This window comes from Hydra vulgaris, chromosome 01, assembly GCF_038396675.1.
Source record: "Hydra vulgaris chromosome 01, alternate assembly HydraT2T_AEP".
NCBI classification, from domain to species: Eukaryota; Metazoa; Cnidaria; class Hydrozoa; order Anthoathecata; family Hydridae; genus Hydra; species Hydra vulgaris.
Genome location: NC_088920.1, coordinates 68,463,647 through 68,484,088, shown reverse-complemented (window position 1 = coordinate 68,484,088; position 20,442 = coordinate 68,463,647). Strand labels below are relative to the sequence as shown.

General features: G+C 27.8%; 1 protein-coding gene across 1 annotated transcript in view; it reads left to right on the top strand.

Moving 5' to 3' along the window:
* LOC100202729 (regulator of nonsense transcripts 3B) overlaps positions 1–19,321 on the top strand; it is a 40,371-nt gene extending 21,050 nt beyond the window's left edge. The window contains exons 5-13 of the mRNA XM_065789023.1: positions 3,036–3,146; positions 4,816–4,901; positions 5,003–5,044; positions 6,482–6,537; positions 7,128–7,173; positions 8,415–8,784; positions 11,756–11,904; positions 18,597–18,654; positions 18,725–19,321. Coding sequence (XP_065645095.1) covers positions 3,036–3,146; positions 4,816–4,901; positions 5,003–5,044; positions 6,482–6,537; positions 7,128–7,173; positions 8,415–8,784; positions 11,756–11,904; positions 18,597–18,654; positions 18,725–19,092 — 1,286 coding nt within the window. The 3' untranslated portion in view covers positions 19,093–19,321. The remainder of the gene's footprint in view (positions 1–3,035; positions 3,147–4,815; positions 4,902–5,002; positions 5,045–6,481; positions 6,538–7,127; positions 7,174–8,414; positions 8,785–11,755; positions 11,905–18,596; positions 18,655–18,724) is intronic.
* The last annotated feature ends 1,121 nt before the right edge of the window (positions 19,322–20,442 follow it).

Genomic DNA, 20,442 nt, shown 5'->3' with positions numbered 1-20,442 from the left:
GTTACCTGCATAAGCAGGAGATTTAACAGTTACTAGTTCATGTCTGCCTACATGTCAACAAGCCTTGATGCATCAACTAGCTGATGAAGCGTACAAAAAAATTTGGACCACTTGACAAGTCCAACGTTGTAAATAAAGGGAAAACATAGAAGCATGTTTGTTCATTGGTTGCTGTTCTATTTATCACACCAGGAGCTTGGAGGTCACAAGCAAACTTTTTACACAGAAACACCTGCTTTCAACTAAGAGATGAAAGCAGGTGGTAATGTTTTTTATACAGGTGTTCCTGTATAAAAAACATTATCTAAAAACCCAAACTTATTCAATCAGCCACATATCTGAAGATGACTCCAGTGCAACAAAGCTTCATACATTAAAGAATTGGTGGCAGAGGCATATACAGATTCTTTAAAGTTATTCAAATTCTAATGTAGCAAAGTCCATACTTCAGATAGCAAATCATTGTACGGAACAATCGATTCTGCCTAAAAGTGTGTCCTTCTATTAAGGCTTGTAATTGATGCCACCATTGCCAAAAAAGAATATCACAAAGGATTAGCTCACTGTCATCATTGAAAATTCCATAGAATTAAATGCCTAGAGATATAATTGTTGCTCTGACAGTTGCTCTGATCATGGCAATACACTGAGTTTGTTGTAAATATGACATTCAATGCAATAGCATTGAATAAATATTGAATTATTGAATACATATTGAATTATACAATTGAATTTAAATAAGAATTTTTATCTGTAAGGAAGCAGTGAAGTTTGAGTTATTAGAATTATTGGTTTTTTTTTGTTTAAGACACTATCTATTAAACTCAAAATCTATCAAAAAAATGAAAATTTCTTTTTTTTTTGATTTTTTTTGCTCATTTTTACTCAGGGTGTCTAATATCAAGGTTCTATATGGAGAGGGAGGTCGGGATTGCAGTTTTTCTTCTCTGCCTTTATAGTCTACTTTGCAGTGACTACTTTGTTATCGGAATGATAAACATAATAATTTTTTTGTGTTCTAATATACGCTTTCCTTTGATCACTGAAAATTGAGTCTTGTTCAAAAGTTTGTATACTAGATTATCTCATAATGTTTTTTTGTTTATGTCATTAAAAAAATAATCATTAGATAGATACAAGCATTAATTTGCAATTGAATTTCACCTTTAATTAATGATCTTCAAAACTACAATCAGTTTTTGTAATTTATTTTTTCAACATAGTTTATGACCTTTAATAACAGAAATATGTTTATTTTAAATGAAATTTCGATGCGCAAAACTCCATTTTTTTACTATACTATTAGGAAATTTTTGAATATGGTCTCTAAATTATGTATCTTTATGAAAAGAAACAAAAGTTGAAAGTGCTTTAACTATTCATTTTTTTAAATGTTTCTTTTCTAAACAAATTTTAATTAAAAACAATCAGGAAAAACTATTAAGTATTTAATATTGGAATATTAATATTATATTATTAGTATAATTATCTCCCCTTACATTTAGTGTTTTGATTTCATTTTTTAAAAGGATAAAGTTTTATTATACTTTAAACTGTAAATTAATTCTGATAATGGAATAAATAATTCTAGAAACAAGTAATTACAAGTTAATTACTAATTATTAGGTTTGTTTTATTTGCTCAAAAAATATTCAAAAAATATTCAAAAATATTCATGTTTAATTAATGTTCTTAGTTATTTATTTATATTTAATTATTAAGTACTAAGACTTTTTTTACCTAGAAATTTTTCTTTAGTCATAAAGACTTTTACTGCGTAGAAATCCTTTTAGTTAAAGTTTCTTGCTATTTCTTTTAGTTAAAATTTCTTACTATTTTGTTTTTAGTTAAAGTGAATTTCTTGCTGTTTCTGAATAATTGTGCCAGTAAAAACAAATTTTTTTTTTTCAATATCTTCGCTTCCAACAAGGCTGCAAGCAACGACTTTTAGAGTTGGAAGTTACTGGAAGAGAAAATATGAAGTTTATAGAGCAAGATAACGATTGACAGACGACTTAAAAGATTGCAAGTTATATGAATCAGGAAAGCAAGATGAAGGTAGCGAATTCCAAAGAACTGATGTGCGAGGAAAAAAACCAGACAAACTAGTTTTTGGAGCACTTAGGAATAGTCACAGAAAAAAGTTGAGACTTAATTGAATGATGAGTAACACAAGAATGAATTTTAGTAGATGGTACAAGAGACACTAGCTCTTTATAGCAGTGCCCATTATAGTATTTGTAGAAAAGAGAAAAAGAAGCAACATTACGACAATGTGATAATGGTTGAAGGTGTGCTGCAAGACCAGGTCCAACCAAAACAGTATTCCATACAAGGATGGATTTGAGATTTATAGAGATAAAAAATAGAATCAGAAGTAAGAAAGTGTCAAGCACAATAAAGAGACGAAACCTTAACAGATGCTAATTTTGCAATGGATTTGATATATGGTTTCCAAGAAAGATCTGAAGTAAGAGTTAATTACTAGAAGATTATTAAGAAGAGTTATTAACTAGAAGATTATCATAATATATTGAAAATTATCATAGTATATAGGTTGATTGATTTAAAAAATTAAATTTTGTTATAAGTTAGTGATTAAAGTTTTGCTTTGTATGAATTTCTACTAAGTTTTATTTTGTTTTGCTGTTATTTTGCTTTGATTCAATTAAGCTTGTAATTTTGCTTTGATCCAATTAAACTTGTAACTTAAAATTGTACTTTTAAAATAAAAAATAAAAATCTTAAAATTAAAATCTCAAAAGTCCTGGATCCTAAGATTTAAAATAATCTCTGCATTTAAAGTTTATAAAAATCATGAAGGACTTCAGGATACCTGGATCTAGGATTGCACACTCTAGTCTATGTGGACTTGTAAAAAAAAAATTGGTTTACTATTGACATTGACTTAATGTTAATATTGACCTACTGTTAAGATAGGCTTGCTTTTAACTGATTATGCTATATATTTTTTAAAAACTGTTTTAATATGCTGAAAATGGTGCACATATTTTTACATGAAGCACATCTTTTAGATCCTGAATACTTACAGTTTTTGGAAAATCTTGGAAAACAAGTTGAGCTTCTCCCCAGTGCTGAAAAATATATAGAAGAATTACAGGCATTGACAATTGCCGACAAAAAGAGTAAGTTTTTTTACTAAATAGATTTTTAAATCTTTTAGTGTAGTTTACTGTAGTATACATTTTAATATCATATATTGTCTTTATAAGTACATAAACATTAATTTTATTATTATTTTTGTATTGATTAATATATTTGCTGGCTAGAATATGTTCAGTCATTCCAATTTAGATATGCAACTTATAAGAGTAGGGGAAAGGCGCCTATGATGGCATACTTAACTTTGAAGCTTCATTATTCAGTATCCTGAAGACCAATAATAAAAGTTTTGATATGGATATATTCCTTGTTACATCTAGAACAATAATTACCCTGGGAGTTTTCATCAGTTTTATTTTTTTTATAAGTTGTTCTTATTGTAAAAAAAAGCACAAGTATGCCATCATAGGCAACCACTGCTCCTATGATGGCATAGGGGAGGATGGGGCTAGTTAGGATCGAGGGTAACTTAATGATTTCATTTAACCTTAGAGTCTTCCCTCAGAAAAACCAGAAATTACTGGAAACCATCCTAATTAACCATTTCATGCTACACACAAGCATTGTAAAATTTTGCGCATGCGCATAGGATATATTGCGTTTTACGTATTTTTTGGACCAAAAAAAAATTTTGGAGCATCGCTTTCTTTTAACTTTACTTAAAAATAAGTTTTTCTTATAAAAAAAAAAGGTTTTCCCAACTCGTCAATATTTCAACACTCCCAACTCGTCAGTATACCATCATGGGTAAAAGTCATCATTTTCATTAAAACAAGCTGTCTGCTTTGTTCAAAAGATAAAATTAAAGTAACTATTCCACTAATTGCACAAAACTTGAATATAAAATGCATGAAAATTTCATTTCTGCACAGTTAATAGTAAAATCACAATCTTAAATATATGAAGGAAATAAAACTACAACAGCACATCCCAAAATCGATTTTTGTTGATTATAAAAACAATACTTTTGCACAAGGGACGTTTTTTGACTAAAACTAATGTAAAGTCAGTATAGTCATGTAGGTCTAATCATTTTTTTACCAAAACCAATTTTAATGGAAATATGACCGGTATGCCATCAGAGGCGCCTTTCCCCTAATCAATTTTTAAAGAAAATTCCAGTTTAAAATAAAAATTCAAGTTTTACAAAATTTACAGTTATTGCTCTTAATAAAAAATGTTTGAGGCTTTATAAATTGACAGGTCATTTACAGGTTACAGATTGTTTGAAATATTTTAGAAACCTCACCCATGTAATTTTCAAAATCAGCAGTGGTTTTGAATTTATATACTGTTTTAATATTTTATTTTCTATTTCAAGAAAAAGTTTTTTATTTTGAAGCAAATGGAAACCAAATATTGTGCAGCGATAAAATTGTTTGTTTTGAAATGTTTATCAACAATAAAAGTTGTATAAATAAAACCTGCTCTTTTATTTCTAACTGTGTGTCTAAATTTCTAAATTTGGTTGCACAAGCTTTAAGATTTACCACCTAGTAAAAAAAAGTTGTAACAACACCAGAACAAATTAAGCAAGTTCATATTATTGTTTGTAAAGATTCAAAACCAAATCAAAAAAATAACAAGTTAAATGAAATTGTATCTAAAAAGAAAAAAAATCTATTTTATACACACAGAAAGTGAAAAAGTTCAAAGCTGTTTTAATACCTTGTAGTAATAAAATGTTTTTAGGAGAAAAGATACGCACTCCATTAACTGATTACTTAAAAGAAAAAAGAGATAGTCGTATTGCTGCAAGACAATTAGCTATAGCTCAAGTATATTTTATGTATATTTTATAAAGTTTTTTATTTTCAGCTGAAGGCAAATTTAAATTTTATATTTTTTAGTGAATTTAAATTATATTTTGTTAATTTAGCGCGAGAAGGAAAGAAAGCAGAGGTTAGAAGAAAAAGAAAAGGTTATTAAGTATATATATATAAGATTTTTTTATTCAAAATTTGTATCAATTAGGTCAGGTCATACTCTACTGCTTGCTGTTACTGCTAATATTTAATCTAGTAAAACCTGTCATATTTTTCTACCTTAAAAGTCACATTCTTTTTTTAGACAAAGGCTAGGAGAAGTTAACTCTGGTGTAAAATACTCCCTTGTTTTGGAGCTCATTAGTGAGTAAAGGCTAGAGTTGCTGCCCCAATGAGTATACTCATCATGGGCAGGGCAAACTGTATACCACTACTCTTTTGTAGTCATTTTTTAGGTCTCCTAGACAAAGACTTTTGGCGTAAGCATAAAGTTTCTTTATATGTAACTTTTAGTTACATACATACAAGTTTAAGATTTATATTTTTGTAATATATTTGTTTTTTAGGCTTTTTCACTCATTAATTATACAAAAATTAGGAAAAGTTAAAAAAAAATTGAAAACAAATCAGCGGGGCGACTGAATAAGTGCGAATTTCATAACTGCGAATCTGCATAATTGCGACTGGCATAAGTGCGAACTGGCATAAGTGCGAACTGGCACAAGCGCGAACTGGCATAAGTGCGCCGAAAGAATTTGCAAACATTGGCATAAGTGCAAATTGGCATAAGTGGCGATATGGCAAGTTCGCACTTATGCCAATTCGCACTTATGCCAGTTCGCACTTATGCCAATTCGCACTTATGCCAATGTTTGCAAATTCTTTCGGCGCACTTATGCCAGTTCGCGCTTGTGCCAGTTCGCACTTATGCCAGTTTTTGCAATTGATTCGCACATATGCCAGTTCGCACTTATGCCAGTTCGCACTTATGCCAATGTTTGCAAATTCTTTCGGCGCACTTATGCCAGTTCGCGCTTGTGCCAGTTCGCACTTATGCCAGTTTTTGCAATTGATTCGCACATATGCCAGTTCGCACTTATGCCAGTTCGCACTTATGCCAATGTTTGCAAATTCTTTCGGCGCACTTGTGCCAGTTCGCGCTTGTGCCAGTTCGCACTTATGCCAGTCTTTGCAACTGCTTCGCACTTATGCAGATTCGCAGTTATGAAATTCGCACTTATTCAGCCTCATCAAATCAGCTAAAAGCAAAATTAAGAGGAAATATATTCCGGACTTTTTCGGGATATTTTACCCAAACAATTTTCCGAATTTTTAAAATATGGCCTGGATGATCAATGTTTTTACCAGTTTTGGACTGAGTTTAATAGTTCTGACACTGGCTGGTAGTAAAGTTTTCTAAACTCTGTGTTTTCTTTCAGAGGCTAATTCCATTAACACCTGTAAAATATTAGTGTTATAGTATTTGCAGCAGAAGTAAAAAAAATAAATAAAAATATTCTTATTGTTGTGCATTATTTGTTAGGAACTCAATACAATACACAAACTAGTTTATATTTGTATTTATTTTTTAGCGTAGAGAGAGAGAAAAAGAGCGTAAAAGTAAACAAGAAAAAGAAAAACTTGATAGGTAAACAAAAGGCTGTTTGTTAATGTAAATTAACAGACAGTTTTAAAAGTGTGGAAGAGGTCAAAATTAACAATTTTGAACTCTTCTTTTTTTTTATAATAATTTTTTTTCAATATATTTTTATAAAATAATTTTTTAAAAGTTTATAATTTATAATTATTTTTGAAAGTTTTATATAACTTCACTTTATTTGAAACTTTTGAGAAAGTTTTTTTAATAGGGCCTGTTAAATGTTCAAGATTCTTGGAGAGCCCTGTGAAACATTTTCTACTCTAATTTATTTATTATATAGAACACTTTATGTATGTATACATATATATATATATATATATATATATATATATATATATATATGTATATATATACGCACACATATACATATATATATATATATATATATATATATATATATATATATATATATATATATATATATATATATATATATATGTATATATATATATATGTATATATATATATATATATATATATATATATATATATATATATATATATATATATATATATATATATATATATATACACACACACATATACATATGTATATATGTTTGTGTGTGTTTTTATAGAAAAAATTTGGAGAAAGAAAAAAGTGAAAAAAAAGAATATAAAAAGGTATGTATTTATAAATATATAATCTATATATATATATATATAAATATATATATATATAAATATATATATATATATATATATATATATATATATATGTATATATATATAAGTAAATATACATATATATGTATATATATATGTATATATATACATATATATATATGTGTATATATATATATGTATATATATATGTATATATATATATATATATATATATATATATATATATATATATATATATATATATATACACACTAGCTGTCAGGACCCTTACGATATGGGTCATGATAAGTCTGTTCCACGTTGGTTATATTTGAACTTGTTCTTAATTCAGTCTCTTTACTTCAATAAGTTTTAGTAAACAGCAGAAAATTGATTTAAAATTCTTGGTTTGTGATTATTGAATTGAAGTTGTAGTTTTACTATTATTTGGGAGTAATAAGTTCCACAAATGTGGCCTTCAGGAAGGTAATTGAGAATTCGGATTGTTTTAACAAAATTTTTTATACTTTTATACTTATTATTATTAGTATTTTTAACGTAATTGACAAAATTTGACAATTTTGACAAAATTTGGACTCCTCACACCCACCCTCCTACATGTATAATTGGCAGGTAAAAAAACAGTTAATTACAAATAAATCAAGTCAAGATTTTAAATCAAGAGGAGCTTTGGGCAAAATAAAAAGCAAAACTAAAGTATATATTTACTAATTTATATATATATATATATATATATATATATATATATATATATATATATATATATATATATATATATATATATATATATATATATATATATGTATATAAAATATATAACATATATTAAATAATAAAAAAACATTTAACTACATAGAATAATGTAAATAGAATAACAAACTCCATTTTTAGCCTATTGTAGCCTTTATTGCTTTCTAAAGAAGCTTCTCCTTTTTTATCTCATATTTGTAGAGGCAAGTTTCTCCTTATTTGTTGACTTGAATTTGAAGATTAATCAAGTAAATTTCAAGTCATGAAATTTACTAAATTTAAACAATGCTTCAACAGTAGACGGGCCAAAAAGAAACAGAAAAAGCAGAAAGCAAAAAATATAAATTAAAACAAAGAGTATAACACAAATATATACATATATACATACATAGATATAGATATGTATATATAATGTATGCATGTATATAGAAATTATTAAAAATTAAAAGAAAGGAATAAAGAAAATCTTGTAACTTTATATTTTCTAGGATAAAGTCAAAGATGGAGATGAAAAAAGAGTGAATGATGATGCAAAACTTAATGATGCATTAAAAGTTGAGAATAAAGAAAAAGCGGAGCAATTTAAATCCACAGAACATTATAAAACTACAGAGACAAATCGATCTTCCAAATCTTATGAAAGTAAAAAACGATATACTGAGCGCAATGATAAATATCGTGAAAAGGATGATAGACAAAGTCGGTCTTATCGAAATGATGGACAAGATAAATATAACAATGATCAGTATGAAAATCGCAAAAATAGACACTCTCGTGATAAGGAATCAAATCTAGAAGATGTTTCCAAAGAGCGAAATATTTCTAAAGAATGCGAAAAAGTTGAAAAACCTAAAGAAGGTACATTTTATTGTTTTACTCCATCCCTTTATTACTTTTTAATTAATTTTTTTTTTTTTGCATTATTTTTTAATTTTAGTTGAAAAAATATTTTCTTTAAAATGATATTCACATATATATAACAAAATTTTATTATAGGAATTGTTTAAGAAAAATTTTAAAATGCCATGCTTGGCTAATATAAGTTTGTAATTTATTCTTAGTTTGCAAAATATTTTATTTTAATTAAATTTTCATTTAGCAGAACTTCTAAATTAACTAGAATAATAATGTAAAAATATTTTTATTAAAAGATAAAAATTAAATGATTTATAATAACCAATAAAACAAAATAATAAATAGTAACATTTTATAATCCAATATTTTATATAAATATATATAATAAATTTTATTTATCAAATAAATAATGTTATAAGAAATGTTGTGTATATAATAAAATGCATATTCAATTTTTTGTATTATATTTGTACTCAGCTTTATATTTGTACTCAGCTTTCTAGAAAGTAAAAAGTGAACTTAAAGAACTTTTTAGTTTCTACAGTTTATATATTTCGAATTTATACATATATATATTTTTTACAATGATACTTTAATATTTAAAAAAATACTTTAATTAAAACTACTAAAATATGTTAAGATATAAGAACATTGTATAGCAAAACTATGCATGAAATTTAAATAAAATTACCAAAGAACTTTTGTATGATAGTTATAAAATAAAGAAAAATGAAGGAAAGACACACACTCCATTATTTAGACCTACCATCCTCAATTCAACTGATACCACATAATGTCAGCCTACCAGTACCATTGTTACTATGGAAGTAGTTTGACTATTTGCAACATATTGTTTAAACACTTAATCCATTAAGGCATAAAGTTATTTTCGATTCATAAATCAATATAAATGAATTCTTGTAAACTATTGCAATTGATATATCTTTTTAATTATCTCAAATAAAGTGATTGCGAGTTGCGATATCTGGAAATATTTCTGGTCATCAAATTGTTTTTTATAAAAATGTGTGTGGTAATTTGAAAATCAACCAATAAAAAATTAAGCTATTTGCACATTGTATGAAACTTGAAAATCAATTTTTATTTAAGGGGAAACTTTGAGGAATTATTTATTTAACAATTTAAATGTTTTAAATTAGAAATTAATTTATTGATAATAAGCTAATAATAAAAAATATATATTTTAAAATAAGTTATTAGAGTTTTTTTGTTTTGTTTTAAAATAACTGTAAGTTGTTTTAATTAGTTTGTATATGTTTTTAAACTCCTCTGCCTTTAACTTTATACATATATCATTGTTCGGTTATATTTATATACATATCATTGTTCGGTTATATTTGATTTATAAGATTATATATATTAAAATAAGATTTAAGACACAAAAGTATTTTACATCTTATATTGCAATTTCTTTTATTAAATTTATTTGATCAACTTTTTTAATATTACATTGTGCTGTATGATTTATCAAATAAATTGAAAGAAAAAGTTTAAATTAAAAGAATTATTAATAAAAAGGATAATTTTTAATAATAATAATAGCAATAATATGGTTTTATAATTTGGTTTTATAATAATTTCAAGATCAATATATATATATATTTTTTATTCAATAACAACTATTGAGTTTAGTGATAAAAACAGAGTTTACAGTTTTTAAAAAACTAAAAGTTTAAAGACCAGAAGCATTTCCAGATATCGCAATTCGCGATTACTTAATTCAAACCTTATTTTATTTTGCAGATAGTAAAAGCATCAGAGAATTGCACATAGATAAAATTGAAATATTCCCAGCAATCAATATCCATCACTTCCCCTGCTCAAATAAAGCTATGATAATGTCAGAAATCTTCATAATAATAAATTATTAAAGGAATTCAAAAGCAATGGTTGTGGTGACTTAAAGATGTTGGCTTCATAGCTTGGTTACCCAAGTTAAATTTTCTAAGTTTTAAAAAGGAGTATGTACCAAAATTCATATTTTTTTTGTTTGTGATATAGTAGAATGGATGGTGAACATTTTAATTAAGTTGAATGGCAAGTATGCATTGAATATCAGCCTGGTAAAATGACAGCTTTTAGTGAATGGATTGACAAAGCCATTTGTAATGACTCTAGATACCATGTACGAGAAACTTTTCAACAAGTCTAACTTTTGTTTCTAAAACAAAAAATAAAACTAATATAAAGTGTGGCATAATTCTTGGTTCTTCATTTGTTGTAAATTTTGAAAGGCTTAAATGTTTGATAACGCAAATTAAAATGCCCGGTGTGCCTTTCATATTGCAGTTCGAGGATTTTTTGAACCATAAAGCCAGTAATTGCAAAGAACTGATCAATGAGCTTATCCATAGTAACAAAAAAATAGGTTTGTTGCTATGAATATGGTTTGTTGAATATCTGCGAGGTTCTGCTACTTTCACTCACACTTGCACTTTTTTTTTCTCAGCAACAAACATGGTGAAAGGGTCACCAAGGCATTGCAACAATGAAAAGAAGATATCATGGTCGATTGGGTGCAGTCACTAATGAGAAACTATGTATGGGTTTAATGTTTAAGCCTTAATCATCTGAGGACTGCTAATATAAATTGAAGAAGTTTTATTTTTGCAAAAAGTTTTAAAAATCAAAAGCTGATTTGTTTTTCTTTATCCAGGAGTACTTAAGATAACATTAAAGTTTTATTTTTACTTCAATACTGGTAGTTACTGGTGCAATTTTCAACATTCTTAAAGTATGCTTTACAATAGGTAATTAAAAAAGGTAGAGCATCTTAAAAAGTAGTGATGGTATCTTAAAACTGATTTCATCCTGAAAATCAACACTTTAGGCTATATTATGTTTATAATTTTTTAATTAAGTTTATTTTATTGAGCAAATTTTTAATAAATATATGTTTTTATGTTAGCATCTTTATTTTACTTATTTGCTCCATTATTTTACAACAATTTAGTTGCTGAAACACCAGATCCAACAAGAGTTAAAAAGTTGCAACAAGAACAAGTTAAAGTTGAAGAAAATGAATTAAATGATAAAGCTCCTGTAGTATCAACTGAAGAATCTAAAAAAGAAGCATCTAGTTCAGTGAAATCTGCAAAAAAGGTTTATTTTTTTAATGAAAAAATTGCCTTATATATATTTTAATCAAAAAAATCTGCTAAAAAAATAAATATAAAGAAAGTTTATTATGTTTTTGTAATTTATATTATTATTATTATATTGTTACTATTTTTATATTACTTTTTTTTACATTTTTAAATGAAACAATTTTCTTCATATTTTTTTAACATTAAAAATCACAAAAATACCGAGCGCTAAAGGTTTTAACTTAACTAGGTACACTAGGGTTCAATTATGTTTGATCAACAAAGTATTTTTTTTCTCTTTTCTTTTTTTTAAACAACTTCACTTCCAACAAGGCTGCAAGCAACCACTAATTGGAGTTGGAAGTTACTGGAAGAGAAAAGATGGAGATTGTAGAGCAAGATAATGATTGACGGGCGACTTAAAGGATTGCAAATTATATGAATCAGGAAAGCAAGATGAAGGAAGCGAATTCCAACTGATGTTCAAGGATAAAAACAAAGATGAACCCTCAGTATTAAAAAAAATAGATGAACCCTCAGTATTATAGATGTACAGTTTTAGATAAACTCTCTGGGGTTTTTTTTATTATTATTTCAATTTACCTCCCCAAGGCCATTACATTAAAGGAAGCTACTTTAGTTGTGGTTAAAACCTTCTCTCAACTCTTTAACTCCAAAACACAAACCTTGAAAAGGCTGCTGAGAAACAAGTGAAGCGCGGTACTACCAGGAATGTGGTGGGGATCAAACTCAAAACTTCTCGCTTATGAGGTGAGTGCTCTAATACTACATCACTACCACAGTTCCTCATAAAGACTTAAGATATTTATATTATGTTGAGATAATAAATATTTTTTTTATTTTTTTATTTTCTAAGCATTTCATTAAAACTTTACATCTTTTTGTATTATTTTTTAATAATACAATATGATTTAAAGTTTTAATGAAATAAACTGATTGCTATGACTGAATAAAAGTCACATTCTATCAAGTTTCACTTCGATTTTAATTATATATATATATATATATATATATATATATATATATATATATATATATATATATATATATATATATATATATATATATATATATATATATATATATATATTATATATATATATATATATTTATATATATATATATATATATATATATATATATATATATATATATATATATATATATATGTATATATATATATATATATATATATATATATATATATATATATATATATAGAGTCTCTTGCAGTTTAGAATGTTTAAGTATTTTTTAGAATGTGTTAAGTATTTTTTAGATAAATCTACAATTTATTGAAAACGACATACACATTGACATACACAAAGCTAAGGTTTAGTTTATGTTATATACATACACATCTATGAAATTTCTGAAGCAGAATCATGTGTTCCTGTATTAGTTATAACCAGATTATCAAAAAAACTCTAATTATCAGGTTTACAAAGGTGCTTTAGAACTTGAAGGTCATTTATGGCAGTACTTATTGGTTAAACTGGTGGATACATATTAAACAGATTAAGCGCAGTTTCTTATTTTTTTATTTTGTCTACATTGTACCAAAACAATATTTTCAATATTGCCATTCTAGTTGTTGCTAAAGAGAAGCAGTGTAGGATGTATATCTGAATGGCAAGTTCTCTGACTGGTGGAGTCTTTATTGGACATGTGAACTTATAATATTGGTTCAAGTAGTCAGAAAATCTTAAAAAAAATTTATATTAAAAAAGTTTACAATAATAAAAGGTAAAGGTTTTTTTCTGCAATTCTTAAGAACCTGACATCAATCAACAGAAATTTCAACATCAGCTCTTATATTAAAATTTACTATGTCACGATCACATTCCATATAAGATTGACCTTGTATAGGAAATGACACTTTAATACATTTAAAATTTTTTTAATAGTGGACCATTCAATGCAAGAAACAAAACATGGTGTAATTTTTATTTTGTCCTACACATCTATCACAAAAGAAATGTAATTCAAAAACTGTGAAAGATGAATAATAATAAAATGAAAATATCTTATAATTTTCCTTTTTGAAATAATAAAAAACTTAAGCTGTCTTCAGTAATGCACTGTTGATTCAGTAATTCAGTAATCTTCAGTATTTTGATTTGTACACTGACTATCTTAATCTTTCTTTTTCTTGATTTTACTGAAGGGACAATCATTACGAGCCTTTTTTTTTTTTTTTTAACTTTTTTCCACTGCTCTTGATTCAATTTGTGACGTAGCTGGTTTTTCTACTGAGGTCTTTATATACATATATATATATATATATATATATATATATATATATATATATATATATATATATATATATATATATATATATATATATATATATATATATATATATGTATATATATATATATATTTCAACATTTTCACTTCCAGCAAGGCTGCAAGCAACCACTATAAGAGTAAGAAGTTACTGGAAGAGAAAAGATGAAGTTCATAAAGCAAGATAGGAATTGACAGACGACTTAAAAAATTGCAAATTAAATGAATCAGGAAAGCAAGATGAAGAAAGCAAATTCCAAAGAACTGATGTTCAAGGAAAAAAAAAAGTTTTTGGAGCACTTTAGAATAATCACAGAAAAAGGATGAGACTTAATTGAATGACAAGTAACACGAGAATGAATTTTAGTAGATGGCATAAGAGATGCTAGCTCTTTAGAGCAGTACCCATTATAGTATTTGTAGAAAAGAGAAAGAGAAGCAACATTACAACAATGTGATAATGGTTGGAGGTTGGCTACAAAAGCAGGTCTAACTATGTTTACAATGCATTTTTGCACCTTATCTATTGGGTTTTAAAGAAAGTTCATTCAGTTATATTAGACAATTTTATTATTAGACCTAGAGTTGTCGTGAAGGAGAATGATTTGACCTTGTCGATTGGGTCTTTTCTGTTGAATAGCCTCATTCAGGCGATGCAATTGGGAAATGTAGAAGTCCTTGTTGACCGTGGCATTCCTTTCGAGCATTTCCCAGTGCAGCACACCTTTGCAGTCCCAAAAAACGCAGATCATAGCCTTTTTTGGGTGATGATCTTGCTTTATTCTTTGCTTTGGCGTATCTCCTGAAGCCATCCACTCTTTTCATTGCTTCATATTCACGTATAGACACAATTTCTCATCTCCCGTAACAATTTGGTATAAAAATTGTTGTTTATGGCCCCGTGTTGCTTGATGGCGTGCAAGATGTTGAGCAGCGATTTGAAGGCAATTTTCTTTGTTGTTTTCATCAAACTGTTGAGGCACCCAAGCTCCGAGTTTTTGAGAAAAACCTATTGATTGAAGATGGTTGGAGATATCATGGCACTACATTTCATTTTTTTGGCCAACTCATGGGTTGTTTGGCGACCATCTTCCTTCAACAGGACCTTTAGATGCTTCTCATAGAATTCTGATGGTCATCCGCTTCGAGGCGTGTTTTCGAGGACAAAGTCACCGTTTTTGAACTTTGCAAACCATTTTTGTGCTGCTCACTCCCCTATGACACTCTATACATGTTGCATATGTCCCGAGCTGCTTCGGCTGCTTTTTGACCTCGATGAAAAGCGAAGAAAAGCAGGTGTCAAAAATGTTGATTTCTGCCTCCTGGATATTTCATTTTAAAGCCTGGAAAAATAAGAAAAAATTAATCAAATAATACAGGTTTGAAGAGCAAAACAAGTACAATTTAAAGAATATAAACACTTTATTGTATAACAACAAAAACTGTTATGAAACAAAGGTATACAAAAATCAAACAAACTTTCTTTACAACCCAATAAAAGAGAAAGGGTGTCATTGGAAGATCCGCCCCAGATATGGCAACAGTATTCCATACAAGGACAGATTTGAGATTTATAGAGATAAAGAATAGAATCCGGAGTAAGAAATTGGCTAGCACAATAAGGAGAAGCAATCTTTTCAGATGCTGATTTTTCAATGGATTTGATATATGGTTTCCAAGAAAGATCGGAAGTAAGAGTTAATCCTAGAAGATAAAGGGTAGATGACTTGTCGAGTACATCACCATTCATAAATACAGGTAGATCTAAATTATTGCGGTAACGATTAGCTGAAAAATATTGAGTTTTATTTGAATTAAAGTTCACCAGCTACTGTGAGCCCCGTGTTGTAGCAGAAGTGAGATTCTTTTTAAGCTCAAATGCCCCCTCCAAGTGATCAGAGAGTGTTGGCTTCTTATCAAGACAAGAATAAACAATGCCACCTTAGATGTGAGAATATCTGGAAGATTGTTAATGTAAATTAAATAGAGTTTAGGGCCAAAGATAGAACCTTAAGGAATCCCTGAAGTTACAGGATATGAAAAAGAGTGCTGTCCATCGAGGACAACTTTTATACTACAATTGGAACGGAAGGATTCAATAATCTTAAAGATGTTACCTGATGTTACACTTAAGAAGAAAGCTTATAGAGAAGACCAGCATGCTACACTTTATCAAATGCTTTAGAAATACACACTCTTGCTTGGTTTTTTAAAAACCTTTTTTTTTTTGTGTTTTTTTTTTTATTAATTTATAAGACTGGAAAAAGTTTGAAAACTTTAAAAAAAAAAAATTGTAATTGATAGATTGCCTGCCTAAACCAAAACCCTAAGTGGATGTAGCAGCACTCCTCTCACATTCTACCTATTTGTCAGTTGATGTAGCAACACCCCTTGCTTGTTCTACCTATTTGTCATTTGTTGTAGCAATACTCCTTGCATGTTCTCCTTATTTATAAGATAATGTAGCATCACTCCTCACATGTTCTACCTATTTGTCAGTCGGTGTTAACAGTAAAAAAATAAAAATAAAAGCATTCCGAATGTTTTTATTTTTATTAAAAAAAAAAAAAATTCCAGTCTATAAAGTAGCGTTTTTGTGGTTTTTTATAAAACAAAAAAATATATATACATACATAGATATAAAACTGATAATATTAATATAAGAATGCAAATTTGTGCGTTTTAATTCTTAAAATATTCAGTATTCAAACAAATGTTCCAAACTATTTGGCCGAGTGCCAAATACTAGATTGTAAGGAAATCACTGCCACCAACAAATAATTTAAAAAAAAAAGCAAGTTTTGTCCTTCAGTCAAGTGAGTCGGGAAAAGTTGTATTGGTATCCCTCCTCCAGCCCTGCTTATGCCCGTTTGTATTTATGCCAATTTGCATATGTAAATGCATTATGTCATAAGTGCAAAGTATAAGTTGGCATATGTGTGAACTGGCATATGTGCATCAAAAAAAATTGAAAAAACAGGCACAGTGTGCCAAAAGAATTTTAAAACATTGAGATAGGATTCACACTTATTCCAATCCACACATATGCCAGTTTGCACTTACGCCAGTTTTTGCAACTGCTTCACACTTGCTCTTACTTACTTGCACTTCTGCAATTTACACTTATTCATCCTCTCGATAAAAAAGACAACCACATAGCAAACATTCCCAATAAAGTTAAAATATGCTTTAAGTTCAGATTGTTGTGAAAGTATCATTTTTGAATAAGTTTGTAGTTCTTTTTGCTATATATATATATATATATATATATATATATATATATATATAGATATATGTTAATACTATTATACATATATATATATATATATATATATATATATTAATACTATTATTATTAGTGTATTATTGATGGTCTATTATAAAGTTTTTTATAACTTCTCTACAATCATATGGTACTAAATATGTGTCAGCAATGCGGTAGTGGTGTTGTGGTAGAGTATTCACCGCATAAATAAAAAGTTTTGAGTTTAATTTCCACCATGTCTCTGGTATGTCCCCCATGCTCAACTTGTTTCTCTGCGCAGCGGCCTTGTCTGTCAAGGTTTGTGTTTAGGAGTTAAAGAGTTGATAGGGGTTTGTAACCACAGTTATAGTAGCCTTCTCGACTGTAGTTGGTCGTTCAGCCTTGGGGTGTGAATAACATTACAAAAAATTATTTACTTTTCACCACAGTTGCTTAAGCTATACAACTTTGTAAAACTTTGTATTTCTTTGTACAACATTTTTACTAATTCTTTATTTTAATTGTATGACATTATGACATTGCTATTGACATTTAAAAATTTATATATCGTTATAATTAATTTAATTAATTTAATTACATATTCAAAAACGGAAGGTTTAAATATTTTATATTAAGTAAAACCTGCATAAGTTAATAGCTTAATGGTAGATAAAAATTTCAAAATTCTTTACTTGAAATATATTTTTTCTCTTTTTCTCTCTTTATTTTAGTTTTTTCATAAAGAAATTTTCAAAAAAAGTAAACTTTAATAGAGTTTTTAAAAAAAAAATTGAAATTTTTTTTTTTTAAAGTTTTTTAAAAGTGAGAAAAAAAAAGTGAAAAGTTTTTTGCCAGTGAGTGTTAACGATGAAATCTGATCATGCATACTTTATGGATTTAGTTTAAAATTAAAACAGGCAAACCATATAAATGTATAGATTTTTAATTTTATTATGTTTTGGGGCAAAATATTTTGAATGTTATAAAGATAAAAATAGGAAATGTAGAACAAATATTTTATTTAATTTTTTAAGCTTTTTATTTTAACAAGGCAAAGAAACAAAGGTTCAGTTACCCAAAAATTACCCAATTTGAAAATATATTGGCTAATATAAGTATTATAAATACTAATTAATTTTTGATATTTGTTTCAGCCTCGACCTGAAATAAAAATTTATCGTCCACCATCTGACCGATCAGCACCAGCTAAAAGTAAGATATTGTAAAGTCTAATCAAATCAAAAAAAGAAAATTTAATTTTAAAGTTGTAATTTTTTTGCAGGTGAAAAAAAAGATACCGATAATGTTAAAGGTGAAAAGGTAAAATCTATCCGTGAAAAAACACGCGATAACTCGCGATCTACTCGCTACGACAAATATGATAAGTCGCAAGGTGAAATTAGAAAGAAAGCCGAACGTTCTATCGAAAACGAGAACCGTTCATCTAGAGATAATAAATGCGACAATTCGACTTCTCATGACAGAACCGCAGAAAAAATACTTGAAAAGATAAAGTCTGATGTTAACAAAAGTTATGACAAAATATCTGATAGGGAAGAAAAAACTCTGAAAAAAACAAATGCTGAAATTGAGCGAGATAAAGAATTGGAACAAGAAAGATATCGAATGAACTGGTTAGTAAAACAATGATTGTACTAAATAGAAAAGTTTTGGTTTTGTTTTAGAAAGAATAGTTTAAAGGTAGTTTATTATTAACCGAACTTAAGCCTGGTTTATATATTGTGCATGTATATTAAAAATATAATTTTTCATTTCATAAGTATTTTTCATATTATTTAATTAGTAGCATGTAGCCATACGCTGGTTTTGTATTCATTTTTTTTTAAATGGTCTTGCAATATAAACTATAGCATATAAACGTTGATTTACTTTGTTGTGCCCAATGATCCGTAAAAATTATTTGAGTTGCCAAATGACAGACCCGTAACTTTAGACTTTAATATAATTTTTTTTTTTTTTTTAATTATTTTTTTAGGTGCCCCAAGAAGTCCTTGTGGTCTTATCATAGAGCACCGCGGATAAGCATTTAATTGGAAGTTCCCGCTTCCTTCCTAACCGATGTCGCAAAACTTGCCCAGAGGTGGGGTTTGAAGCACAGATCTTTTGTTTCTGAGGCAAGAGCGCTACCACTGCGCCACGGCTGCTCAAAACGTTTTAATGTCTATATCTTTTAAACTTAGACTTTTAAAAGCTATACCATTTGCTAGCTTGTTAGTTTTTAAATTCGAAAACTTTACGCGTATAACGCGTAAGACCACCAAAATAATGCAAAAATGACGGTAGGCAATTTAAGATGTTCAACAAATGCTTATAATTGTAATATAGTTGTTTTTTACCTTATAAATATTATTATGTTAACTAGTTACAAAATTCAAAATATTTGTTACCTCGAAAAGCTAATAATCTGGAGCACTTACATTCAATTTATGAATATTTTCGAAATATTAAAGTATTTTGGGTTCCACTGAGTAATTAAATTATCCGTAAACATTGGCACAAGCTTAAAATTTTAGGTAAGATTGCAAATTAATAATAAAGACTGATAAATATTAGTACCTATGGCACAGTGGGTACCGAATGTTCGTTGGACGTCGTAGGTGGTTGGTGTCAGATGTCTTACGGACGTCTGTACCCGCTCAGAAGGACCGAAAATTGATGCCTGCTCCGAACAGTTTGCGACATCGGTAATAACTTTTTTTTACGCATGCGCGTAAAAGTTGTTTGGGTGTTTTTTAAACAAAAATGAAACTCTAAGAACATCGCTTCATTTTTACTTTACGAAAAAAATAGTAGTGCGTATGAAAGAAAAATGTGGTAAAGATTCCAGTCACAATTGATTTACTATTATCGATACGTTTATTTTAATAGTCATTATTATTATAGTTGTTTATCTATAGGCTGTTTATTGAAAAAAAAGCTTTTGGAGTAAATTGGAAAACTTTCAGATTACTTGTTGGCTCATACTATGAAATAAATTAA